Raw genomic sequence first — 22475 nt, 5'->3', positions numbered from 1 at the left:
ATGTCTATTCCTCATTACACTCTTTAAACCACCAAGGCATTTACCCGCTTCTCTCAATCTACATTCTACCTCCACCTTCACTCCACCTTTTCCTGCTACACTTGCACCCAAGTATCTAAAACTATCCACTTCCTCCAGTCGCTCTCCCTTAATGTTCACTTCCAGTCTACTGCCACTTTTACCCCTTGTACATCTCATCACCTTACTTTTACCCACATTTATCTTTAGCTTTCTTCTATCACATACTCTCCCAAACTCTGCCACCAGCTTCCTCAATCCCTCCTCTGACCCTGCCACAAGCGCAGTGTCATCCGCAAACAACAGCTGCTCACCTCCCACTTTTCTCCATTTTTTCTTTAACCATCTCCAATCCCCTGACTCACTAACCCTAGCATTCACCTCTCGCACAACCCCATCCATGTATAAGTTGAACAGCCAGGGCGACATAACGAATCCTTGACGAAGTCCCATCTTTACTTCAAACCACTCACTCTCTCCATTTCTAATCCTAACACAAGCTCTACTACTCACGTAAAAACTCTTGACATCTCCTAGAAGCTTTTGTCCTATCCCATAAAATCTACATAACCTCCCACAGTGCCTTTCTGTCTACCCTATCATAAGCCTTTTCCAGATCCATAAAAGCCCAAAAAAACATCCTTCCCCTTTCCTATAGCTTTCTCACATATCTGTCTTACCACAAAGATCTGATCTACACAACCTCTACCTGTTTCTAAATCCACACTGTTCCTCACCAATTACTCCTTCTGTTCCTCTCCTAATCCTCTTAATTATGATTCTCCCATAAGCCTTCCCTACTACACTCAACAGGCTAATCCTCTGAAATTACTACATTCACACTTGTCCCCTTTTCCCTTGTACAGAGGAACTATACAGGCACACTACTCCAGTCCTCCGGTACTCTACCCTCTCTCCAGCAAACATTAAATAACCTCACCAACCAGTCCACCATCACTGAACCTCCCTTTTTCAGACATTCTGCATGACATCCATCCAGACCAGGTGCCTTACCTGCTTTCATCATCTTTACAACTGCCTTCACCTCATCCTTCCTTATTTCTCCTCCATTCTCCTCACTCATCACTCTCATTTTCTTCGTATTTCCCACTGCAGCTATCTTTCCTTCCCTATCCTCCTTCACATTCAGCAACTCCCTAAAATATTCTGCCCATCTTCCCCTCACTGCCATCTCTTCCATTATCATCTCTCCATCTGTACCTTTTCTTCCCTACTCGATTCGCCTCCTCTTCCTCTCTTAATTTCTTTCCAAAACATTTTTATTACTTTCAAAATTTTGTCATACACCTACCCCATTTCACATCTGCTCTCCTCTTTGCCTCCTTTACTTCTCTTTTCTTTTCTTTGTACGTCTCATATGACTCCCCTGTCCTCTTTTGTAACCATCTTGTGGAATGCTCGCTTCTTCTCTTCTACAACCCTTCTTTGTTTCCTCATCCCACCATTCACTACACCCTTTCTTCTATTTTCTTCCCCCTGTCCTTCTTGTTCCACACACCATCCTTGCACACTTTAAGACTCCCCTCCTTGAACCATCCCCATTCCTCCTCCCACACCCATCTCTGCTCTATCCTTTACTCCCTCCCATTCCTCCTCAGTCAGCTTCTTTTCGTACTCCTTCTCCTTTTCCTTTTCATTCAAAGAGTTCACTCTAAGAAACTCGCTACCTTTTGTCCCTTTCCTCCTTCTCCATCTATACTCCACTCTCAGCTTACCTTCCACCAAAAAATTATCTGATATTCCCCCACACTCTCCCCTTAGCACATGTACATCCTTAACTCTTCCTATCATAATCCTATTTACCACTACATAATCCATTAGCGCTCTATCTACAACACTACACTCCACCAAACTCTACCATGTGAACTTATGCTTGACTTTCTTCCGAAACACTGTATTTGCTATCATCAACTCTCTTTCTAGACACATTTCCACCATCAACTCTCCACTACGATTCTTTCCTGGAACTCCACACTTCCCAACCACTCCGTCGATTGGACCATTTCCCACTCTAGCATTAAGGTCTCCCAGTACTATAACATTGACATTTCTTCCTAAACCCTCTATGCACCTAAATATAAAAAATTATCCACTTCCTGCAGTCTCTCGCCCTTAATACTCACTTCCAGCCTGCTGCCACTTTCTCCTCTTGTACATCTCATCAACTTTGACCTACATTTATCTTCAACTTTCTTCTTTCCCACACCTTCCCAAACTGTCACTAACTTCCTCAATCCCTCCTCTGATCTTGCTACAAGCATAGTGTGGTCATCAAACAACGGGCTCATTTCCCACTTTTCTCCATTTACTTTAACCATCTCCAATCCCCAACCCATTACCCTTGCATTTACCTCTCGCACCACCCCATCCATGTATGAATTAAACAGCCAAGGTGACATAACACATCCCTGGCAATGTCCCACCTTTACCTCAAAGCACTCATTCTCTCCATTTCAGATTCTAACACAAGCTCTACTACTCTTGTAAAAACTCTTGACTGCTCTTGACAGTTTTCCCCCTATCTCATATATCTGCAATACCTCCCACAGTCTCTTCCTGTCTACCCTGTCATAAGCCTTTTCCAAGTCCATAAAGGCCCAAAAAACATCCTTAACTTTTCCTAAAGCTTTCTCACATATCTCCCTTACCACAAAAATCTGATCTGCACAACCCCAACCTGTCCTAAACCCACACTGCTCTTCACCAATTACTCCCTCTGTTCCTCTCCTAATCCTCTCTATCAAAACCCTTCCATAACCCTTCCCAGCTACACTTGACAAACTGATCCCTCTGAGACTACTACACTCACACTTTTCCCCCTTTTCCTTGTAAAGTGGAACTATACAGGCACTCCTCCAGTCCTCCAGCATTCTACCCTCTTTTAATTAATCATTAAATAACCTCACCAGCCAGCCCATTATCACTATACTTCTCTTTTTTTTAGACATTCTGCATGACACCCAACCAACCCAGGGACTGCTCGGACAGACAGTCTAGGGAACGACAACAACAAAAACAACCAACCCAGGTGCCTTACCTGCTCTCATCATATTAAAAACTGCCCTCACATCATCCTTCCTTATTTCTCTTCCATTTTCCTCACTCATCACGGTCATTTTCTTAGTGCTTCCCACTAAAACTACCTTTCCCACCCTATTCTCTTTAACATTTAGCAACTCCCCCCTAAAAAGATACTCTACCCATCTCCCCCTTACTGCCATCTCTTCCATTATCATCTCTCCGTGTGCACCTTTTGCCTTTTCTTCTGTACTTGATTCGCTTCCTTCCTCTTAATTTCATTACAAAACATCTTTTTATTACTTTCAAAATTTTGTCATACTCTTACCCCATTTCACATATGCTCTTCTCTTTGCCAACCTTTATATTATGCTTTATTTCTCTCTCTCTCTCTTTTTTTTTTTCTTTTCTTTTCTTTTCTTTTCTTTCTTCTTCTTTTCCTCATGTGATTCTCTCATCCTATTTTGTAACCAATCTGTGAAAGCTCACTTCTTCTCTTCTACAACCTTCTTTGCTTCCTCATCCTGCCATTCACTACACTTCTATTTCCTCCTGTCCTCCTTGTTCCACACACCATCTTTGCATACCTCGTGACTCCCTCCTTCAACCATCCCCATTCCTCCTTCATTCCTAGTTCGACTCTATCCTTCACCTCTCACTCCTCTCTCAATTTCTTGGACTCATTTTTCTTCTCATTGAAGCAGTTTACTTGAAGCACTTCCTTACCTTCTGTCTTTTTCCACTTTCTCCATCAATCCTCCACACTCAATTTACCTTCCACCAAAAGATTATCTGATATCCCCCACTCTCTTCCCTTAGAACATGTACATCCTTAACTCCTCCTACTATTCTCCTGGTTACCACTATATAGTCCATTAACACTACCACACTTCCATCCATCACCCTCTCACATGTGTACTTATGCTTAACTTTCCTCCTAAACATTGTTATTGCTATCATCAACTCTCTTTCTAGACACATCTCCACCGTCAACCTTCCACTAGAATTTTTTTTTTCCTATAACCCCACACTTCCCAACCAGTCTGTCTATTGGTTTATTTCCTACTGTAGCATTGAGAGTTCCCAATACCACTATATTGACATTTCCCCCTAAACCCTCTATGCAGTCATTTAAATCTATCCAAAAAGCCTCCCTTTCCCCTATATTCTTCTCACTATCATCCCCATATTCACTTACAAAAACCCACATCTCCCTTCCCAGTTTCACCTTGATACACACTAACCTTGAAGAAACCTCTTTCCATTTCACCGCACATTTTAAGAAAAATATAATTTATTTGACATAAAATTAATCTAGTTTTTTGTATATGGGTATACCAATGACATTTGAGATCTTATTTTTAGAATCGAGTTCATCATGTGTTATTGTTATATTTACCACAGGCGTGGCCATTTTCTGTTCCTGAGTTCGTCAAGATTATTGAGCGGCCTGAGCCGCTGGAACCAAAACGGGTGGCATCCATCTTCAAGGAATGTGTTGAGAAGCACAAGGAGGAACTAGCAGAATTGGAAGAAGAAACCAAGTTGATTCGAAGAGATATTCCTGTGAGTAATGGTGTTAGAATTACAAGTGGGTAGTTGATATGTGAAAAATGTATGGAATTAAAGTTATGTTGCTATATTTGTGAAAATACTCAGTTTGAAATTATTAAGGTCTTACTGGCATTCTGGCAGTTATGGACAGCTTAGTACATTTTATTTATTTTGTCTTGTTTATTTACTCGTCCTATATTTATTTATTTATTTAGTCACTTATTTTTTCAGCCCAGGCATCTTTCCCCACATGTGGGGGTCGCCCACTCATCCACACGGGTGAGTCTCCTAGCCCTAAAACTAAAATAAAAAGGGAGGTGTCAGGCCATGCCATTTTCCTCACCCCAGCAAATTTGTTTTATGTTTTATATATGAGGGGTAAGGACACTAGACACCCGCCCCTCATTGTTTTGGTTATAGGGACTAAGTCTGCTAGTGATGTTTTGGTTGGCGACCCCCTTCGTTTGGGGAAAATGCTTTAGATGGAAAATAGACATACCCGTTTGTTTATTCACTTTTTGTATATATTCATTTATTCCCCAACCCCCTTACATTTACAGTACTTCCCATGCAGGGAGTTGCCTACCCACTTATATCTGGTAGGTTGTCTAGCTACCAAAACCAAGAGAGGGGAAGGGTGGGTGCTTCACATCATGATAAACTAAACATCATCCTTCTACCTTCCCCCCACTTTACGTACTTACTTACTTCAGGGAAGTCCTTTGTTGTCACCCTTTCTAATTTTCCCTTGCCTTGATTTCTCCCACCTCTTCCCCCATGTGTTTGCTCTCCCTGTCCTTCCCCTCATGCATCAACCTGTATTTTTGGACCGTGTTATCTCTACTAAATACATCACTCACTCGTTCACCAACTCACACTTGTTCACTCACTCACTCGCTTGCTTGCTTGTTCACTAACTCACTCATTCACTCACTCATTTGTTCGCTGCTTCCCTTGTTATCTGATAGGGTACATCAGAGAGTGTTGAGATGGTTCAAGAATGTGGAACAAATGATTGAATAAAGTCCACCAAAAAGATAATGTAGAAAATGGAGGTGGATGGAATAAGGGTGAGTGGAAGACCAAGAATGAGGTGGAGTGAGGTGGACTTTTAAATGGCTATTGATTTAGAAAGAGAGAACAAGGAATGTCTGGAGGAAGATTGTGAATGTATGAAAGTATGACACATCCCAAAGAAATTATTTTCTCATCATCATTATGAATTATTGAGTGGGTGAGGAGAGGAGGGGGGTCGCCAAATGATGTTATGGGGTTAAACCTCCCGTGTAAGGGGGGAAAGCCCCCAGTATATAGATGAAGTGGGTGTATGCACAAATCAATCTCTCTCTTTCTCTCTCCTTCCTCTCTTCCCTCTCTCTCTCCTTCCTCTCTCTCTCCCTCTCCCCCCCTTTCTCTCTCTCCTTCCCCTCATTCCTTCCTCTCTTTCTTTCTCCTCCCTTTCTCTCTTTTTCCTCCCTCTCTCTCTTTCCTCCCTCTCTCTCCTCTCTCCTTCTTCTCTCCTTTCTATTTTATTAGTCTATCTCATTTATCTCTCTCTCTCTCTCTCATTTTCTCCCCCCACTCTCTCTCCCCTCTCTACCCTCTCTTTCCCCTCATCTTCTCCCCACTTTATTCCCATCTATCTCTCTTTTCTCTCACTTTTCTATCTTCTCTCCTTTCTCTCTTTCCTCTCTCTCTCTCTCTCTCTCTCTCTCTCTCTCTCTCTCTCTCTCTCTCTCTCTCTCTCTCTCTCCACTCTGTCCCCTCTCTTGCCCCTTCTCTTCCCTCTCTCTCTATCTTCCCTCTATCTCTCCCTTCCCTCAGTCTCTCTCTTCCCTCTATCTCTCTCTTCTCTCTCTCTTCCCTCCCCCTCTCTCTCTTTCTCTCTTTCTTCCTTCTCCCTCTCTTCCCCCCCTCTCTCTTCCCCCTCTCACTTGCTCTCTCTCTTCCCTCTCTCTTTCTCTCTCTCTTCTCCCCCTTTCTCTCTCTTCTCCCCCTTTCTCTCTCTTCTCCCCCTTTCTCTCTCTTCTCCCCTTTCTCTCACTCTCTCTCTTCTCCCCTTTCTCTCACTCTCTCTCTTTTTCTTCCCCTTTCTCTCTTCTCTCTCTCCCTCCCTCCCTCTCCCTGCTCCCCCCTTCTCTCTCTCTCTCTCTCTCTCTCTCTCTCTCCATTCCTTGCACCTTTTCTTTGTTCTTCCTTTCTCCCCCCCCTTCTTTCTATTTTACTCTATGTGTGCTTGTTTACTAAATTGTATACAAGAGAGTAAAATACTCATATGATACAAGAAAGTAAACTGGTCCTAGGGATCAGACTTTAATTTCAAACTATCACGATAGCTTAAAATTCATATATGGTTCCAACATTGTACATGTACGTGTGTCTCCGTCCTATCATTCATTTAGCATTTAGCCATTACTTACAAAGCAAGATGGATGTGTGTGGAAAATAGGAATAATCTTCACCATTGTGTCACCCCTTAGACTTGTACCTTTAACCCCCTCCTGCTTGATACATAGATTTATTTGTTTACTTTCTCGCAATACATTTTCATCTGTAAAGCTCAGTCTGGATTATGTTGTAACTTTTAATATAATAGTTGAACACCAGAGGTAGTTGTGATTAACTATTTCTTATCCATCTGATTTCAGAATATCGTGCAGCAAGAGATGGCAAACAATCCCAGTGGTTACACTTATTACGAGCAGTACAACACAGCATCAGGGGTTGTCAAAAGGGGAGACTTTGTATATGTCAAAGGTGCCGACTCAAATAAGAAATCTATTCGGCAAATCACGCAAATATGGACAACAAAAGAGTAAGTAGGGGAATGATTGGAGCTTTTTAGAGTATGTATTTGTTTGGGGTAATGTTCAGGTATGAATCATGTTCCATATCTACATACATATACCAATGGCTTTTTTCCCCCTTACAAGGGAGATAGCCAAAGTCAAAAGCATAAATCCACCCCCACCCATTTCATTCCCACATACTCCACTCCCATTCACCACCCCTCACTCTCTCTTTTCTTGGCTCTTCCTGGATGACTGGTCATCCCTGCATCTCGCCCACTGCCCAGGGTCAGAAGCAATGCAGCAAGACACAGCACATCCACAGCAAGGCCACTTCATTTAATCGGCACCCCCCCCCGCCTTCCCCTCCTGCAGAAAAAGAGAAGATGGGGGAAAATCCCTTCAGGCTGCATCAAAATATGATTCACACATACTCCCAAAACCCCATCCCCCACGCCACTCCCATACATCCCATCATCCATACACAACCCCTTGGTATATAGAAAGATATACGAATAATTTTCAATAACTGAAAGTTTAAGGTTTTCAGTGCTAAATTTTTGTTTTACATGAAGTTGTTATTACTTTGTCAAATAGTACATAGTTTAAGGTTTTCAGTGCTAAATTTTTGTTTTACATGAAGTTGTTATTACTTTGTCAAATAGTACATACATACATATACCAAGGCTTTTTCCCCCTTACAAGGGAGGTAGCCAAAAAGGAAAAGGCATAAAATCATTCCCACCCATTCCATCCCTGAATACACTCCACACCCCTCCACACTCCGTCTCGTCTTAGCACCTCCTGGAAGACGGGTCATCTATTTGTCAAATAGTACAAGGAAGTAATGAATATTTTCTGTGGGGGATGGTGCTTTGGGACAGATGTCAGTGAATTGTCTCCCTGTCAACTGTCTTGTACAATTCCAAGTGATTGGCACATGGTCTATGGACTAGGCCCAAGGTCTTTTTGTGTCAAATATTGCCAGAATGAGAAGTGTTATGTTGCTACATAGAGAATTGATATGTAGTTTGGTTGTCATGTTTTTGTTGAACGTCTGCAATTTCTGAAGATTATTGTAACCATTTTGTAATTTTTTTTTTTTTTTTTTTTTTTTTTTTTTTTTCTCTTCTTCTCTCGCCAGGGGAACAAGTTATTTTGTAGGCACAGTCTTCACCCATGCAGTAGAAACTAATCCAAGTGGAGAGAGATTATTCTATAAACAGGAGCTTTATCTCACTGCAAATGAAGAGACACTTCCCGTATCAGATATATTGGGTAGATGTTCTGTGCTAGATACAAAAGCCTACTGTAGATGTAAGTATTGATGGAAAATATTTCTTTTACCCATTATCTGCCATTTGAGCTTGAAATAGTAATTGTATATATGTATTTTTTTTTTCCTGTTGACCCTGCAAATCCTTATGATATATGGTGAGATGGTAGGGTGGTGAGATAAACATCAGAAATGATTGGAGTTTTAATACTGATGTACCCCTCTTAACATAACTTCTTCTGAAGAAGTTCTGTTAAGAGTGAAACGTTAGTATTAAAACTAACAATTCTTGGTATTTATCTCACCACCCTACCACTCATTTTATATATAAGTGGGAATGGTTAGATTAATATGTGTACCTAATATATTTTCCTAAATTCACTGTATAGTCTTTTGAATGTAAAACCTAAAATATGTGTTATTATGCTCTTGCAGTACGCATCACAGAAATCACTGAGGAAGATGTTTTTGTTTGTGAGAGTTTCTTGGATGAAATGAACAAAAGGGTTAGTCAGTTGCAAAATGGTCTACGAAAGTTCACACCCACCCGGGAGCTCCACGCTGATGAAATATACTTCTTCAGAAGAGTTATCCTAATTCATAAGGTACCATTGAAGCATTTGTTGGCATGAAGGTGTTCTCCTTATGTACATTAGACCCTCAGTTTTTTTTATTATCCCCATCTCCTTTTCTTATAGTGAAATAAACCTTTGGCTGAAAGAGAATGATGGGGAGACACAAATTGTTAGAACTTTAATCTATTCATACCCAGAGTTCCTCAGAATACTAAAACTATCTGCTGTTAGGCAGAATAAAATCAACGGTGCAAGGTGGATATGTGTTGAATATCTGTAACCTACATACACATGTTGAAAAGAAAATAATAATAAATACTTTGGGCATGAATGGATTGATATAGTGGTAGAGCAGGAACCTCCCAGTTTTTAGTCTTGCTTTGTCCCTTCCATGAATGGTTGTGCAGTGAGTAGCCAGTACTGAATTATGGTTATATTTTACTCTCTGAGTCAGCAGTTTACCCATCTTGTCTTCCATAGGAAGTTCTTATTCCCACCTATACCTTTGTATTTTGGTTCACAGTTTGGCCTTTGTAATACTATCACAAGTTATTTACCAGTAGCTATCCCACCACCACTCATCCCTACCCAACCACACCAACATGAACAGGCTTAGACACATAGTTCCTACAGAGAAAGTGATAAGAGATCCTTAGCTACCTTTCTGTTACCACTACAGTTATTGGAAATCAAGTCAAACAGAAGACGTATTACATTAAGTAGACACTGTAGACGTCATCACACAACACTTTAAGATATACCAACACAGGTTAGGCAGCACATCAGATGACATGTACCTACTCCACTGGGCTGCCTTATATACAGTCATATGCATCTCAGTAGACTACACTACACTGGTAGTAGACACATATGAACACAATATGTTTGGGGTGGAGGATATCTAGTGGGAGCTCAGTAGAGGAATCAATTTCCCTCCATGACTTTAGTGTCAGAACTCATTGATGCTATAGTTTCTTAAGACTATGTGTGCAACTTTGTAAGATTATGTATTTGAGCTTAAACATTGATCATTTTGAATACATATCAAGGTTATTTAACAGCAGTTATCTTTGATTTTGACTTAACAAATACCAAGATTTCAAGGTGGTTACTGTAAAACCTTGTATGGGAGTCTTGCATCCCACATAGAGTTTTCTTTTAGTTTTGAATTTTACCTATGCATATATTATTTTTTGTAGGTGCACTATATACCCCTTCCCACGTGCTCCCATAACCCATCCCTGTGGTATGTACAGTAATCCCTTGCCCCCAACCCCAATGTTGTGAAGTTTGTCTTATTTGAGTGTTATTGCTTGAGCCATGCTTGCGTTCTGTTGTTCTTTGCAGTACAACTCGGTTGCCCCTCAAGGTGTCAAGAAGGGTCAGCACAACAATGTAAGCATTTTGGTTTTGTTTTTGGTTTGGTTGGTTTTCTTGGTTGTATTGCTGTGTCATTTTGATTAATTATTTGTGCAGTTTGGTTTTAATGTGGCTTTACATTTAGTATTGTTTGTCCTCAGTTTTGGCCTTTGTATTTTGCTTTGAATGGTTATTAAGGCGCGCACATTATATACACTGCTTTGCTTTTGAAAAAGAACATCAGTAATGATTTTTTAGTAATTTTATAGTAATTTCCATTGTTTTTGTTCCTTACATTTCCTGTATTTGTTACCATAGTCCACAATCCTTTCAACCTATGCCCATGTTCCTCACCAATGTATTTTTCATCCACTCTTGATCTTTTCACTCATTCCTTAACATCTTTAGAATAACCTTGTTTATACTTCTAGTTTTCAGCACTGTATGGGGGCAGAAACATGAAACATAAGAGAGGAAAAGTTGTAATATGTGTGAGATGTAATGCAAGCGAAATATGGTAGGAGTTACTAGGCTGGGTAGAGTGAGAAATGAGGAGAGCTAGGGTGGAAAGGGTATTGGAAGATAGGGTTGATGAAAGAGTATTGGGATGGTTTGGATACATGGAAAGAATGAGTGAAGAAAGATTAATAAAAGAGGTGTGGCAGGAGTGAACATGAGGGGGCAACAAAGGACGAGATGGATGGATGGGGTAAAAGGGGCATTGGGAAAGAGGTGAATGTTTGTTGAAGAAGGAAGAGAGAAGGCTGAAGACGGGTGAGTGGAGAATGGTTGTGTATAGATGTTGTTATGCATGGAAGGGAGTAGGTTGGGGATGGGGGCCTAAGGACAGGTAGGGGTTGCATGGATCAGATTTTTGTGGTAAGACGAATATGTGAGAAACCTTTAGGAAAAGGTAAGGATATTTTTTTGGCCTTTATGGATTTGGAATAGGTGTATGACAGTGTAGACAGGAAGGCACTGTGGGAAGTATTGCAGATATACCGGTATGGGATAGGAGGAAAGCCATTAAGAGCCGTTAAGAGTTTTTACAAGAGTAGTAGAGCTTGGGTTTGAATCAGAAATGGAGAGGTTTGAGGTAAAGGTGGGACTTCGTCAGAGATGTGTTATGTCACCTTTGCTGTTCAATGCATACATGGATGGGGTGATGCGAGAGGTAAATGCAAGGGTAATGGGTCAGTGATTGGAGATGGTTAAAGAAAATAGAGAAAAGTGGGAGATTAGCCAGCTGTTGTTTGCTGACAACATTGCACTTGTGTGACAAAATTTGGGAAGGTGTGCAAAAGAAAGAAGTTGAAGATAAATGTGGGTAAAAGAAAGGTGATGAGATGTACAAGGGGAGAAGGTAGCAGCAGAGTGGAAGTGAGTATTAAGGGAGAGTGGAGGAAGTGGATAGCTTTAGATACATGGGTGCTAATGTGGTGGGAAAGGAAGGGATGGAGGTGGAGGTAGAATGTAGATTGAGAGAAGCAAGTAAATGGCTTGGGAAAATAAAAACTAATGAGAAATAGATATTTGGGAGTGGATGCTAAGACATTATATGAAGGAATGATTGCTGATAGTACTATAAGGGGCAGAAACATGGAGCATAAGAGAGGAGTTTGAATGTGTTTGAGATGAGGTGTCTTGAGAAATATGATATTGGTTACTGGGCTGGATAGAGTGAGAAACGAGGTAAAGAGGAGAACAAGGGTGGAAAGAGAGTTGGGAGATAGGGTTGATGAAAAAGTATTGGGATGGTATGGACACATGGAAAGAATGAGTGAAGAAAGATTAGTAAAAGAGGTGTGGAAGGAGTAACCATAAGTGGGCAACCAAGGATGAGATGAATGCATGTGGTAAGAAGGGCATTGGGAAAGAGGGGAATGTCTGTTGAGGAAGGACGGGAGAAGACAAGACAGGGGTGAGTGGAAAATGGTTGTGTATGGATGATGTCATGCATGAAAGGGAGTGGGTGGGGGACAATGGAGCATGTGTGAAAAATATCTTGACGCATATGAAGGGATTTCTCCCCGTCTTCTCTTTTTCTGCATGAGGGGACAGAGAGCGGAGGTAGCCAATTAAATGAAGCAGCTATGCTATAGATGTGCTGTGTCTTGCAACACTGCTTCTGACCCTGGGCAATGGGTGAGATGAAGGGATGGCTCGTCATCCAGAAAGAGCTAGGAGAAGAGGGAGGGGGTGAATAGGAGTGAACATCAAGGGACGTCCTAGGACGAGGTGGATGGATGGGGTGAAGGGGGCTTTGGGGAAGAGGGGAATGTCTGTTGAGGAAGGACGGGAGAGGACAGAAGATGGGTGAGTGGAGAATGGTTGTATATGGATGATGTTGTGATGCATGAGGTGGAATGGGCGGGGGGATGGGGGGTGAGGTAGTATGTGTGAGCAAATTTTGACGCAGCCCGAAGGGATTTCTCCCCGTCTTCTCCTTTATGCGTGGGGGGACGGAGAGGGGGAGTCGCCGATTTAATGAAGCGGCCTTGCTGTGGATGTGCTGTGTCTTGCGACACTGCTTCTGACCCAGGGCAGTGGACAAGGTGCAGGAATGACCCGTCATCCAGGAGGTGTTAAGATAAGAGGGAGGGTGGAGGGGTGTGGAGTGTATTCAGAGATGGAATGGGTGGGAATGATTTTATGCCTTTTCCTTTTTGGCTACCTCCCTAGTAAGGGGGAAAAAGCCTTGGTATGTATGTATGTATATACCACCACCTTTGTAAGGGAAAAAAAGCCTCTTGTATATGTATATATCTGCACCTTTTACCTTTTCTGTACTTGATTCAACTCCCCATCTTGTTAATTTTCTCCCAAAACATCTTTTTATTACTTTAAAAAAAAAATCATTCTTTTACCTCATTTCACATCTCTCCTCTTTGCCTCCTTTATCTTACACTTTACTTCTCTTTTCTTTGTACCTCTCATATGATTCTCTCATCCTATTTTATAACCAATCTGTGAAAGCTCATTTCTTCTCTTAAACAACTTTCTTTGCTTCATCATCCCACCACTCACTACCCTTCCCTCTATTTCCTCCAGTCTTTGTTCCACACATCAATTTTCCACACCTTGCAACTTCTTGAAACATCCCCATTCCTCCTCCACTCCTACTTCTACTCTATCTCTCACTCCATCCCACTCCTCTCTCAGCTTCTTCTTATACTCCTTTTCTTTCTCATTTAAGTACCTCCCTACCTTCTGTCCTTTTCCTCTTTCCCCATCTATCCTCCACTCTCGACTTACCTTCCACCAAAAAATTATCTGATATTCCCCCACTCTCCCCCTAGAACATATAAATCCTTAATTCTTCCTATTCTTCTCCTGGTTACCGCTATATAGTCCATTAATGCCCTGTCAACCACCCTTCCAACCACCTTCTCCCATGTTTACTTATGCTTGACTTTCTTCCTTAACACTGTATTTGGTATTTGCTATCATCAACTTTTCCAAGACATCCCCACCATCAACTCTCCACTATGAATTTTTCCTGGAACTCCACACATCCCAGCCACACCATCTATTGGTTCATTTCTTACATATACCAAAGGCTTTTTCCCCCCTTACAAGGGAAGTAACAAAAAAAGAAGAAGAAGAAGAAGAAGCATAAAATCCACTCCCACCCACTCCATCCCCACATACTCCTCTCCTATTCAATCCCCTCCCTCCCTCTTATATTGGCTCCTGGACGACAGGTCATCCTTGCATGTCACCCACTGCCCTGGGTCAGAAGCAGTGTCGCAAGGCCACTTCATTAAATCAGTGACCCCTTATGCAGAAAAATAGAGGACAGGGAAAAATCCCTTCGTGTTGTGTCAAATTATTTTTCACACATACTCCCTCATCCCCCACCCACTCCCTTTCATGCATCACAGCATCATCCATACACAACCATTATGTCTTCTCCTGTCCTTCCTCAACAGACATTCCCCTCTTTCCCAATGCCCCTTTTACCCCATCCATCTCATCCTTGGTCACCCCCTCATGTCCACTCTCTCTACCTCTGCCTTCCACACCTCTTTTACTAATCTTTCTCCACTCATTCTTTCCATGTGTCCAAACCATCCCAATGCTCTTTCATCAACCCAAGCACACACCTTCCTATCTTCTACATTGACATTTCTCACTGAACCCTCTATGCATTTGTTTAAATCTATCCAAAATGCCTCCCTTTCCTCCACACACTTCTCATTCCCAGGCCCTTATGCACTTACAAAAACCCACATCTCCCCAGTTTGACCTTGATCCACATTAACCTTGAAAAAACCTTCCACTCCACCACATATTTACCTATCTCTTGACTTGTATAGCCACCCCTTCTCTCCCTTGTCCTCTCTTAACTCCTGACACCCTCCCAACTACACTCCCAAACTCAAACTTGCCATGCCCTTTCAACTTAGTTTCACTCATTGCCAACACATCCATCTTTCTTCTCATTTATATATATTCATTGCCATTTCTCTCCTTGTAAGTGGGGATGTTTGTATACAGCACACACATTCTTTTCCTTCACATTTTGTTTTTCCCCCTTTTAAAAAATTGTGTACTAAGCTTTTTATTTGCATTTTACTTTGTCATTAAATACACACTATATAGTGTGTAATTGAATACACACTATATCCAGTTCTTTGTTCAATGTACCAAACTTCATTGTTCTTACTTGGTCGTCTCGTGTTTTTATTATTCTCATCATTATTTCATTTCCAGTAATTTCTTCATTATCATCTCAGGAGAGTGGAAATGTTTTAACTTACTTTAAAGGGCAAAGAAAATAAAATAGATTCTTTTCTTTCCAATTTTTTGCATTTTTTTTCAAACACACCTTCATTACCAAGTTGTAAATCCCCTGCTCCCCACAAATCACTACCATACGACCCATGTTCCTGATATTTCTTTTCCTAACATTTCCTGCTCTCGGTCTCCCTCCTCTGCCGTAACACAATATTTAACCTCCTCAATCAGGAATCATCCCCCATGGTATCGTCCCGTATGGAGGTTGACTTTGAGGACTCTATGGATGGCCCCCCACCCTCAGTTGCCTCCGTGGACTCCGGCGTCATGGGAGGAACACCAAAGGCCCTAAAGAAGATGCCTAGCGGAGTAAGTTCTGGGTCTTGCTTCATGAGAAGGCCTATGTTCAAGTGTTTTTGGAGTGGCAACATTGAGCTCTGCACTTTTGCCAGCACTAATGATGTTTGTGCATGATAATTACTGCCATTTTTTCTGGGTAGATTTTGCTTTGATTGTAACTGTTTTGATTTACTGAAGTAGGTTGTATCATATATACCTCTTTTAAGTTATCAGGTGAGGCTTTGTCACTAGAAACTTGAAATTTGAAGGTAATTAACTTGTTAAGTCTTTTTTATATTAAGTTTTATGTAGAAAGTCCGGTACCAGTTGGAGTGGTTTTGTTTATGTATTTGAATAAAGGTGTTTATATAGATTTGTTGTGATGCATGAGGTGGAATGGATGGGGGGATGGGGGCTGAGGTAGTATGTGTGAGCAAAATTTTGACGCAGCCCGAAGGGATTTCTCCCCGTCTTCTCCTTATATGGGGGGATGGAGAGGGGGGGTCGCTGATTTAATGAAGCGGCCTTGCTGTGGATGTGCTGTGTCTTGCGACACTGCTTCTGACCCAGGGCAGTGGACAGGATGCAGGAATGACCCGTCATCTAGGAGGTGCTAAGATGGGAGGGAGGGTGGAGGGGTGTGGAGTGTTTTCGGGGATGGAATGGGTGGGAATGATTTTATGCCTTTTCCTTTTTGGCTACCTCCCTAGTAAGGGGGAAAAAGCCTTGGTATATGTATGTATGTATATAGATTTGATTGATCTAGAGAATTATTGTTTATAAGTGATTGATTATAGTGATGATATTGTGTGGATGTGGTCAGTGTTGGAAGTTGATCTGTTATATGAGGTTTAAAATTTAAAGTAAGGAAAAAAATCTATAATGATGTGCTACAGAAAATACATACATACATACATATACCAAGGCTTTTTTCCCCCTTACCAGGGGGGTAGCCAAAAAGGACAAGGCACAAAAACATTCCCAACCATTTCATCCCCGAAAACACTTCAGAAACACTACAGAATATACGCTACAGAAAATACAATGTCAAATAATATCAATTGTGTTTGACGAGCTTGCTTTGGACTTGTGGTTTGACTTGGTCTCTGCATGTAGGAGTAGGGATAGAAAGGGAATTAGCAGATAAGTTTGATCAAAGAATACTGGGATGGGTTTGGGCATGTTGAAAGAACAATTAAAAGAAAACATGCCAAAAGGAAAAAAATTGTGGAAGACAGGATGGAGTGAACTTGAAGGGGACACCAAGAATGGAATGGATGGATGGAAGGAGCCTATGAGTAAAAGGGAAATGCCTGTTGAGTAAGGAAGGGTGAGTGTAAGAGATAAATGTGAGTGGAGAGTGGTTGTGAATGGATGATAGATTAATAAAAAAAAAATGTCTATGAATTCTTGAGTGAGTGGGGGAAGACTTACCATGTAATTAAGCACTGGAGGTAAGCCAGCTTCAGCCTCTTGGCCCTGCTGTGGAGGTGCTGTGACCTGCTGCATGGCTTCAGATCCAGGCATTGGGTGGGGAAACAGGGATGGACCTTCATCCACAAGGAATAAAGATAAACGGGGAAAACAACTGAATGTGGGATGGGTGGACCACTGCCCATTATAAGGGCAAAACCTTTTGTCATTTGTATCTGTGAGTGAATTTATGATTTTGTAACAATTATTGATGATGATTAGGTCATCAGTGTTACCAATAATGAGTACCAATAATGGTGGTCCTACTAGATGGATATTAGAAAGTATTATCACCCTGGTACCCATCTTCATAACAAGACAACACCTTTGCCTTCATCTGGAGTTACAGGCCCTAATGACTGACACATTGTCTCTGGACAAGGCACACACTATATACACACACACAAATACACACACTTCAACGAATGGACGGCTTAGAAGACGTTGTGAAGAAAATTGAAGTTTTGTGGATCCCAACGCAAAGAGAAGTGCCTATTGTATTTACAGGGTGGGGGGGAAATTGCTCGTGGAGTAGTAGGGAAAGAGGAAAAGGGGAGGGATTACTGAGGGAAATGGAAGGAAATGAGGAAGGAGTAGACTTGGCCCAGGCAGACAGGCGAAAGGTAAACAAAAGGCCCCCCGACGACGATGAAATGTCTAATAAAAATGTAAAGATTAGAAGTATAGACAAGAGCAATACAGTAGAAAGTGATGAGAATATTTTCCAGGGATTTAAAGAGGGTGGGGGGGACACAAACCCCCCCCCCGACTGACAAGACTAGAAGAGAAGGTCGATAAGATGATCGAGGACGTGGAGCGTAGGTTCGGTCATGTTAACAATATTATACGGAGAGTTGAAAAATTGGAAGAACTAGAGAAGGCGAACAAAAACTTAACTAAGGAAATTGAAGAATTAAAAAAACAGTTAAAAGAAGTAAAAGATGAGAATAAAGTCTTAAAGGAGAATAATAAGGAGAACAAGGAGGGTTGGAAAAAAATTCAAGAAAATAGCAAAGTTGCATTCACTGACATAATCAGACAGCAAATGAATGAACAAACTGAAAACTCAGTTATTAAAGTGATGAGACAGAAGGAGAATATAGTAAGAGACTTAGCAGACAAAAAGAAATGTATAATTATATTGGGAATGGAAGAGAAACATAACCCAGAGAGAACCACAAGAATCAAAGAGGAAAATGAAAAAGTAAGAAATTTACTAGAATTAGTTCAGGAAGATGAACCAGAAATAATTAAACAAATCGAAGAGAAATTCAGGCTAGGGAAATATAGTACAGACAAGACCAGACCAATTAAGATTAAATTCAGGTCACAAACTACGGCTGAGAATATCTTATCCAAAACAGGGAAACTAGCAACAAGTGAACAATATAAAAAGGTATGGATAAAAAGGGAAATGAATAAAGAGGAAAGAGAGGAAGAAAAACAGAAAAGACTTGAAGCAAAGGAAAAAAACGAGATAAGAACGGAGTCAGAAAAAGAGAGGTTCTATTGGAGAGTAGTGAATATGAAACTAAAGAAAGTCGACATACAAGAGAAAAACAAAAGGGAAACAGAGAACACAATGGAAGTGGCAGAAAACTAAGAGTGTCTTACACAAATATAGATGGATTAATAACAGGATTGAATGAGCTGAATGATTATTTGAAAGAAAAAGAACCAGACATAATGGGAATTGTAGAAACAAAATTAAAAGGTCCACTACCACCCAACAGTGTAGGACATGATGCATATAATTATTGGATTAGAAACAGAGTGAAAAAGGAAGGGGGTGGAGTTATGTTCCTGACTAAGAAGGATATAAACGTGAAGTGTGTCACATATGGAAAGAATACAGTAGAGATGATAATGATGGAAGTAGAAGACAGAGATAAGAAGAACAGAAAGTTTGTGATAAATTATGTGCCCCCGAAAACAACCTCATGGGAAGAGAGTGAACATAAAAGTATGTTAGAGGACACAAAGATAACATTAAACAAGATAATGGAAGAGGGAGGAAAAATAGTTATGATGGGCGACTTTAATTGCAAAGAAATCTGCTGGGAAGAAATTACAGTAAAGGGTGGAGACGGCTCATGGGGAAACGCTCTACTTGAGATGGTTACTGACCATACAATGACACAATGGATACAGGAAAACACTAGGTATAGAAATGAAGAAGAGCCATCGAGACTAGACCTAGTAATTACATCCGAACCTAGAATAGTGGACAAAATTGAATATAAAACACCAATAAGTTAAAGTGACCACATATTGATTGAACTGGAACTTAATGAAGAAAAATATATGAAAAGAAATGAACAATATAGAAAAGGAAGAATGATGTATGAAAAAACAAACTTTGATAAAATAAGAGAATTCTTTCAAAAGGAAAACTGGGAAGAAATATACAAAGAAGAAACAACAGTAGAAGAGAAATGGAATATTTTGACAAAAATTTACTAAAAAGGAGTGGAAAAGTATGTCCCAAGACAAAAACAAGAAAAAGAATATGTAAAATGCTGGTACAACAAAAGCTGTAGGGAGTTAAAAGACAAAAGAGACAAAGCCTGGACCAGATGGAAAAAAGACAGAAGACCTGAAAAATGGAAAATATATACCTGTTATAGAAATGAATATGTACAAATGTGCAGAGAGGAAAAGAGAAAATATGAAAAAGATATCATAGAAAAGTGTAAAGATCAACCAAAACTATTCTACAGATTTGTAAACAATAAACTGAAAAACAAACAAGACTTGGAGTAATTAAGACAGGAGGGAGTTGAATACACTGAGGAAATGGAAATGGCAGAAATTATGAACAAACATTTTAAATCAGTGTTTACAAGGGAGAACATACAACCTGAAGAGAACGAATGGAAAGAGAAAGTCCCCCTATGGAAGAAATAGAAGTAACAAAGAATGAAATATTAACACACTTGAGTAATCTTGATGTCAGAAAATCGCATGGACCAGATGAAATAGCAAACTGGATACTGAAAGAATGCAGGAATGAACTGGCAGACAAAATACATAGCATACTAAATAGTTCCTTGAAAGAAGGAAAAGTTCCAGAAGATTGGAAAAAAGCAAATATAGTACCTATATATAAAGGAGGAAATAAAGAAGAACCTACCAACTATAGACCAGTCTCTCTAACAAGTACAATAGCAAAAATATGTGAAAGAATTATCAAAATTAGATGGGTAAAATATTTAGAAAAAAACAAAGTGTTAAATCCAAGGCAATTTGGATTCAGACAAGGACGATCATGCGTCACCAATTTAATATGTTTCTATTCAAGGCTAATAGATATAATACAAGAAAGGAGGGTTGATTGTACCAACAATACTATATGGGGCAGAGCCATGGAACATAAGAGAGGAATGTGTTTGAGATAAAATGTGTGATAAGTATGGTAGGGGTTGCAAGGTTGGATAGAGTGAGAAATGAGGGAGTGAGGAGGAGAACAGGGGTGAAAAAGAAGATGGGAGATAGGGTTGATGAAGGAGTATTGAAATGGTTTGGACACATGGAAAGAATGAGTGAAGAAAGATTAGTAAAAGAGGTGTGGAAGGCGGAGATGGAGGGAGTGGACATGAGAGGACAATTGAGGATGAAATGGATGGATGGGGTGAAGCGGATGTTGTGCAAGAGGGTGATGTCTGCTGAGGAAGTAAGTGGAAAGCATAAGATAGGGGTAAGTGGAGAGTGACTGTGTACGGATTATACTCTGTTGCATGGGAGTGGGTGGGGGATGGAGTTAAGGAGTGGTTATGTGTAAATGATATTTTGACACAACCTGAAAGGATTTCTCCCCATCTTCAATGTTTCTGCATGAGGGGACAGAGGGAGGGTTGCTGATTAAATGGAGCAGCCTTGCTCTGGATGTGCTGTGTCATGCTGCATTGCTTCATTGCTTCAGACCCAGGGCAATGGATGAGATGCAGGGATTACCTGTCATCCCTGAGGAGCCAAGATGAGAGGGAAGGAATGGTGGTGAATGGGAGTGGAACTATGCCTTTTGATTTTGGCTACCCCCCTTGTAAGGGTGGAAATGCCCTTGGTACATGTATACAAGATACACCCACTTCCACCCACTTCCACCCACTTCATTCTCACCCATTCTGTTCCCATCCACCACCCTCCCTCTCTCTCATCATAGCTCCACATGGATAAGAAATCATTCCTGTATCTTGCCCCCTGCCCTGGGTCAGAAGTAATGCAGCAGGACACAGTACATCCACAGCAAGTCTTCTTTACTTAATTGGTGATCCCCCCTCCCTTCCCTTCCCTCTGTTCCCTCGTGCATAAAAAGAGGAGACAAGAAGACATCCTATTAGGCTGCATCAGAATATCATTTACACATAACCACTCCCAACCCCCTCACCCCCTCCCTTTCTTGCTTCACAATACCATCTGTACATAGTCATTCTCCACTCGCCCCTATCTCCTGCCCTCTCCCTTCCTTGGTCAATGGCCATTTCATCCCATCCATCCATCTCGTCCTCAGTCATCCCCACAAGTTCACTCCATCCACCTTTGCCTTCCACACCCCTTTTACTAAGCTTTCTTCACTTGTTCTTTCCATGTGTCCAAACCATCCTAGTACTCTTTCATCAGCCCTATTTGCCATCTCTTTTTCCACCCTAGCTCTCATCCTCGCCTCATTTCTCACCTTATCCAACCGTATATTTCTCATACATTTCATCTCAAACACATTCAAACTTCTATTATCTGCCTCTCTTAGATTCCATGTCTCTGCCCCATATATTTTTCTCAGCACAATCATCCAGACTTGCTTTCAATTTGCTGCCATCCTTTCCCATTGGTATATACAGGCATGATGTTTTTCAGATTTTAATCTGAATTCCGATTTTTTTTTTTTTTTTTTTTTTTTTTTTTTTTTCTGACAATGATCTCGATTTTTTGTCATTAATTCCCGATTGTAATAAACGATCCTGTTAAAAAAGAAAAAAATTATTTTGTTGCGGTCAAATAATTTTTGGTTGATGTGAAGTTTTGGGTGATTCGTGTGTCGGCTGTACCTGTGTGTAAGTGGTTTATCTTGTGCTGGCCCACAAGTGATTCGTTTTGTGTAGCATTGCTTGTTGTGGTGCACACATGTACATATAGCAAGGTGATGACTGGGGTAGATTTTATTTTGGCCGAATTATATCGATAGCAACATCAACAGAACAGCTTGCATGCATTTGTTTACTAGCGATTCAACCCAGGGACTCAGCCTAGGCCTGCGGCCCCCTGGACCCCTGGCCAATGTAGTGTTTTTTTTTTTTTTTTTTTTTTTTTTTTTTT

The 22475-nt window shown here is 40.8% G+C and overlaps 1 protein-coding gene across 16 annotated transcripts in view; it reads left to right on the top strand.

The window, feature by feature from the left end:
* polybromo (protein) overlaps nt 1-22475 on the top strand; it is an 86496-nt gene that overhangs the window by 32977 nt on the left and 31044 nt on the right. For 10 of the 16 annotated variants that reach the window (XM_076184411.1, XM_076184413.1, XM_076184410.1 and 7 more), the window contains 8 exons: nt 2984-3067; nt 4462-4623; nt 4843-4890; nt 7260-7426; nt 8545-8717; nt 9112-9281; nt 10599-10646; nt 15582-15719. In XM_076184411.1, the coding sequence (XP_076040526.1) occupies nt 2984-3067; nt 4462-4623; nt 4843-4890; nt 7260-7426; nt 8545-8717; nt 9112-9281; nt 10599-10646; nt 15582-15719 (990 nt within the window). Of the gene's footprint in view, nt 1-2983; nt 3068-4461; nt 4624-4842; nt 4891-5171; nt 5211-7259; nt 7427-8544; nt 8718-9111; nt 9282-10598; nt 10647-15581; nt 15720-22475 lie in introns of all 16 variants that reach the window. The other 6 variants (XM_076184416.1, XM_076184407.1, XM_076184401.1 and 3 more) reach the window with 5 other exon arrangements.

The sequence above is a fragment of the Oratosquilla oratoria genome, chromosome 4 (assembly GCF_046742065.1).
Source record: "Oratosquilla oratoria isolate Oo_2021 chromosome 4, ASM4674206v1, whole genome shotgun sequence".
Taxonomy (NCBI): Eukaryota; Metazoa; Arthropoda; class Malacostraca; order Stomatopoda; family Squillidae; genus Oratosquilla; species Oratosquilla oratoria.
The sequence above is the reverse complement of the archived record's forward strand: the minus strand, read 5'-3'. Positions and strand labels throughout refer to the sequence as shown.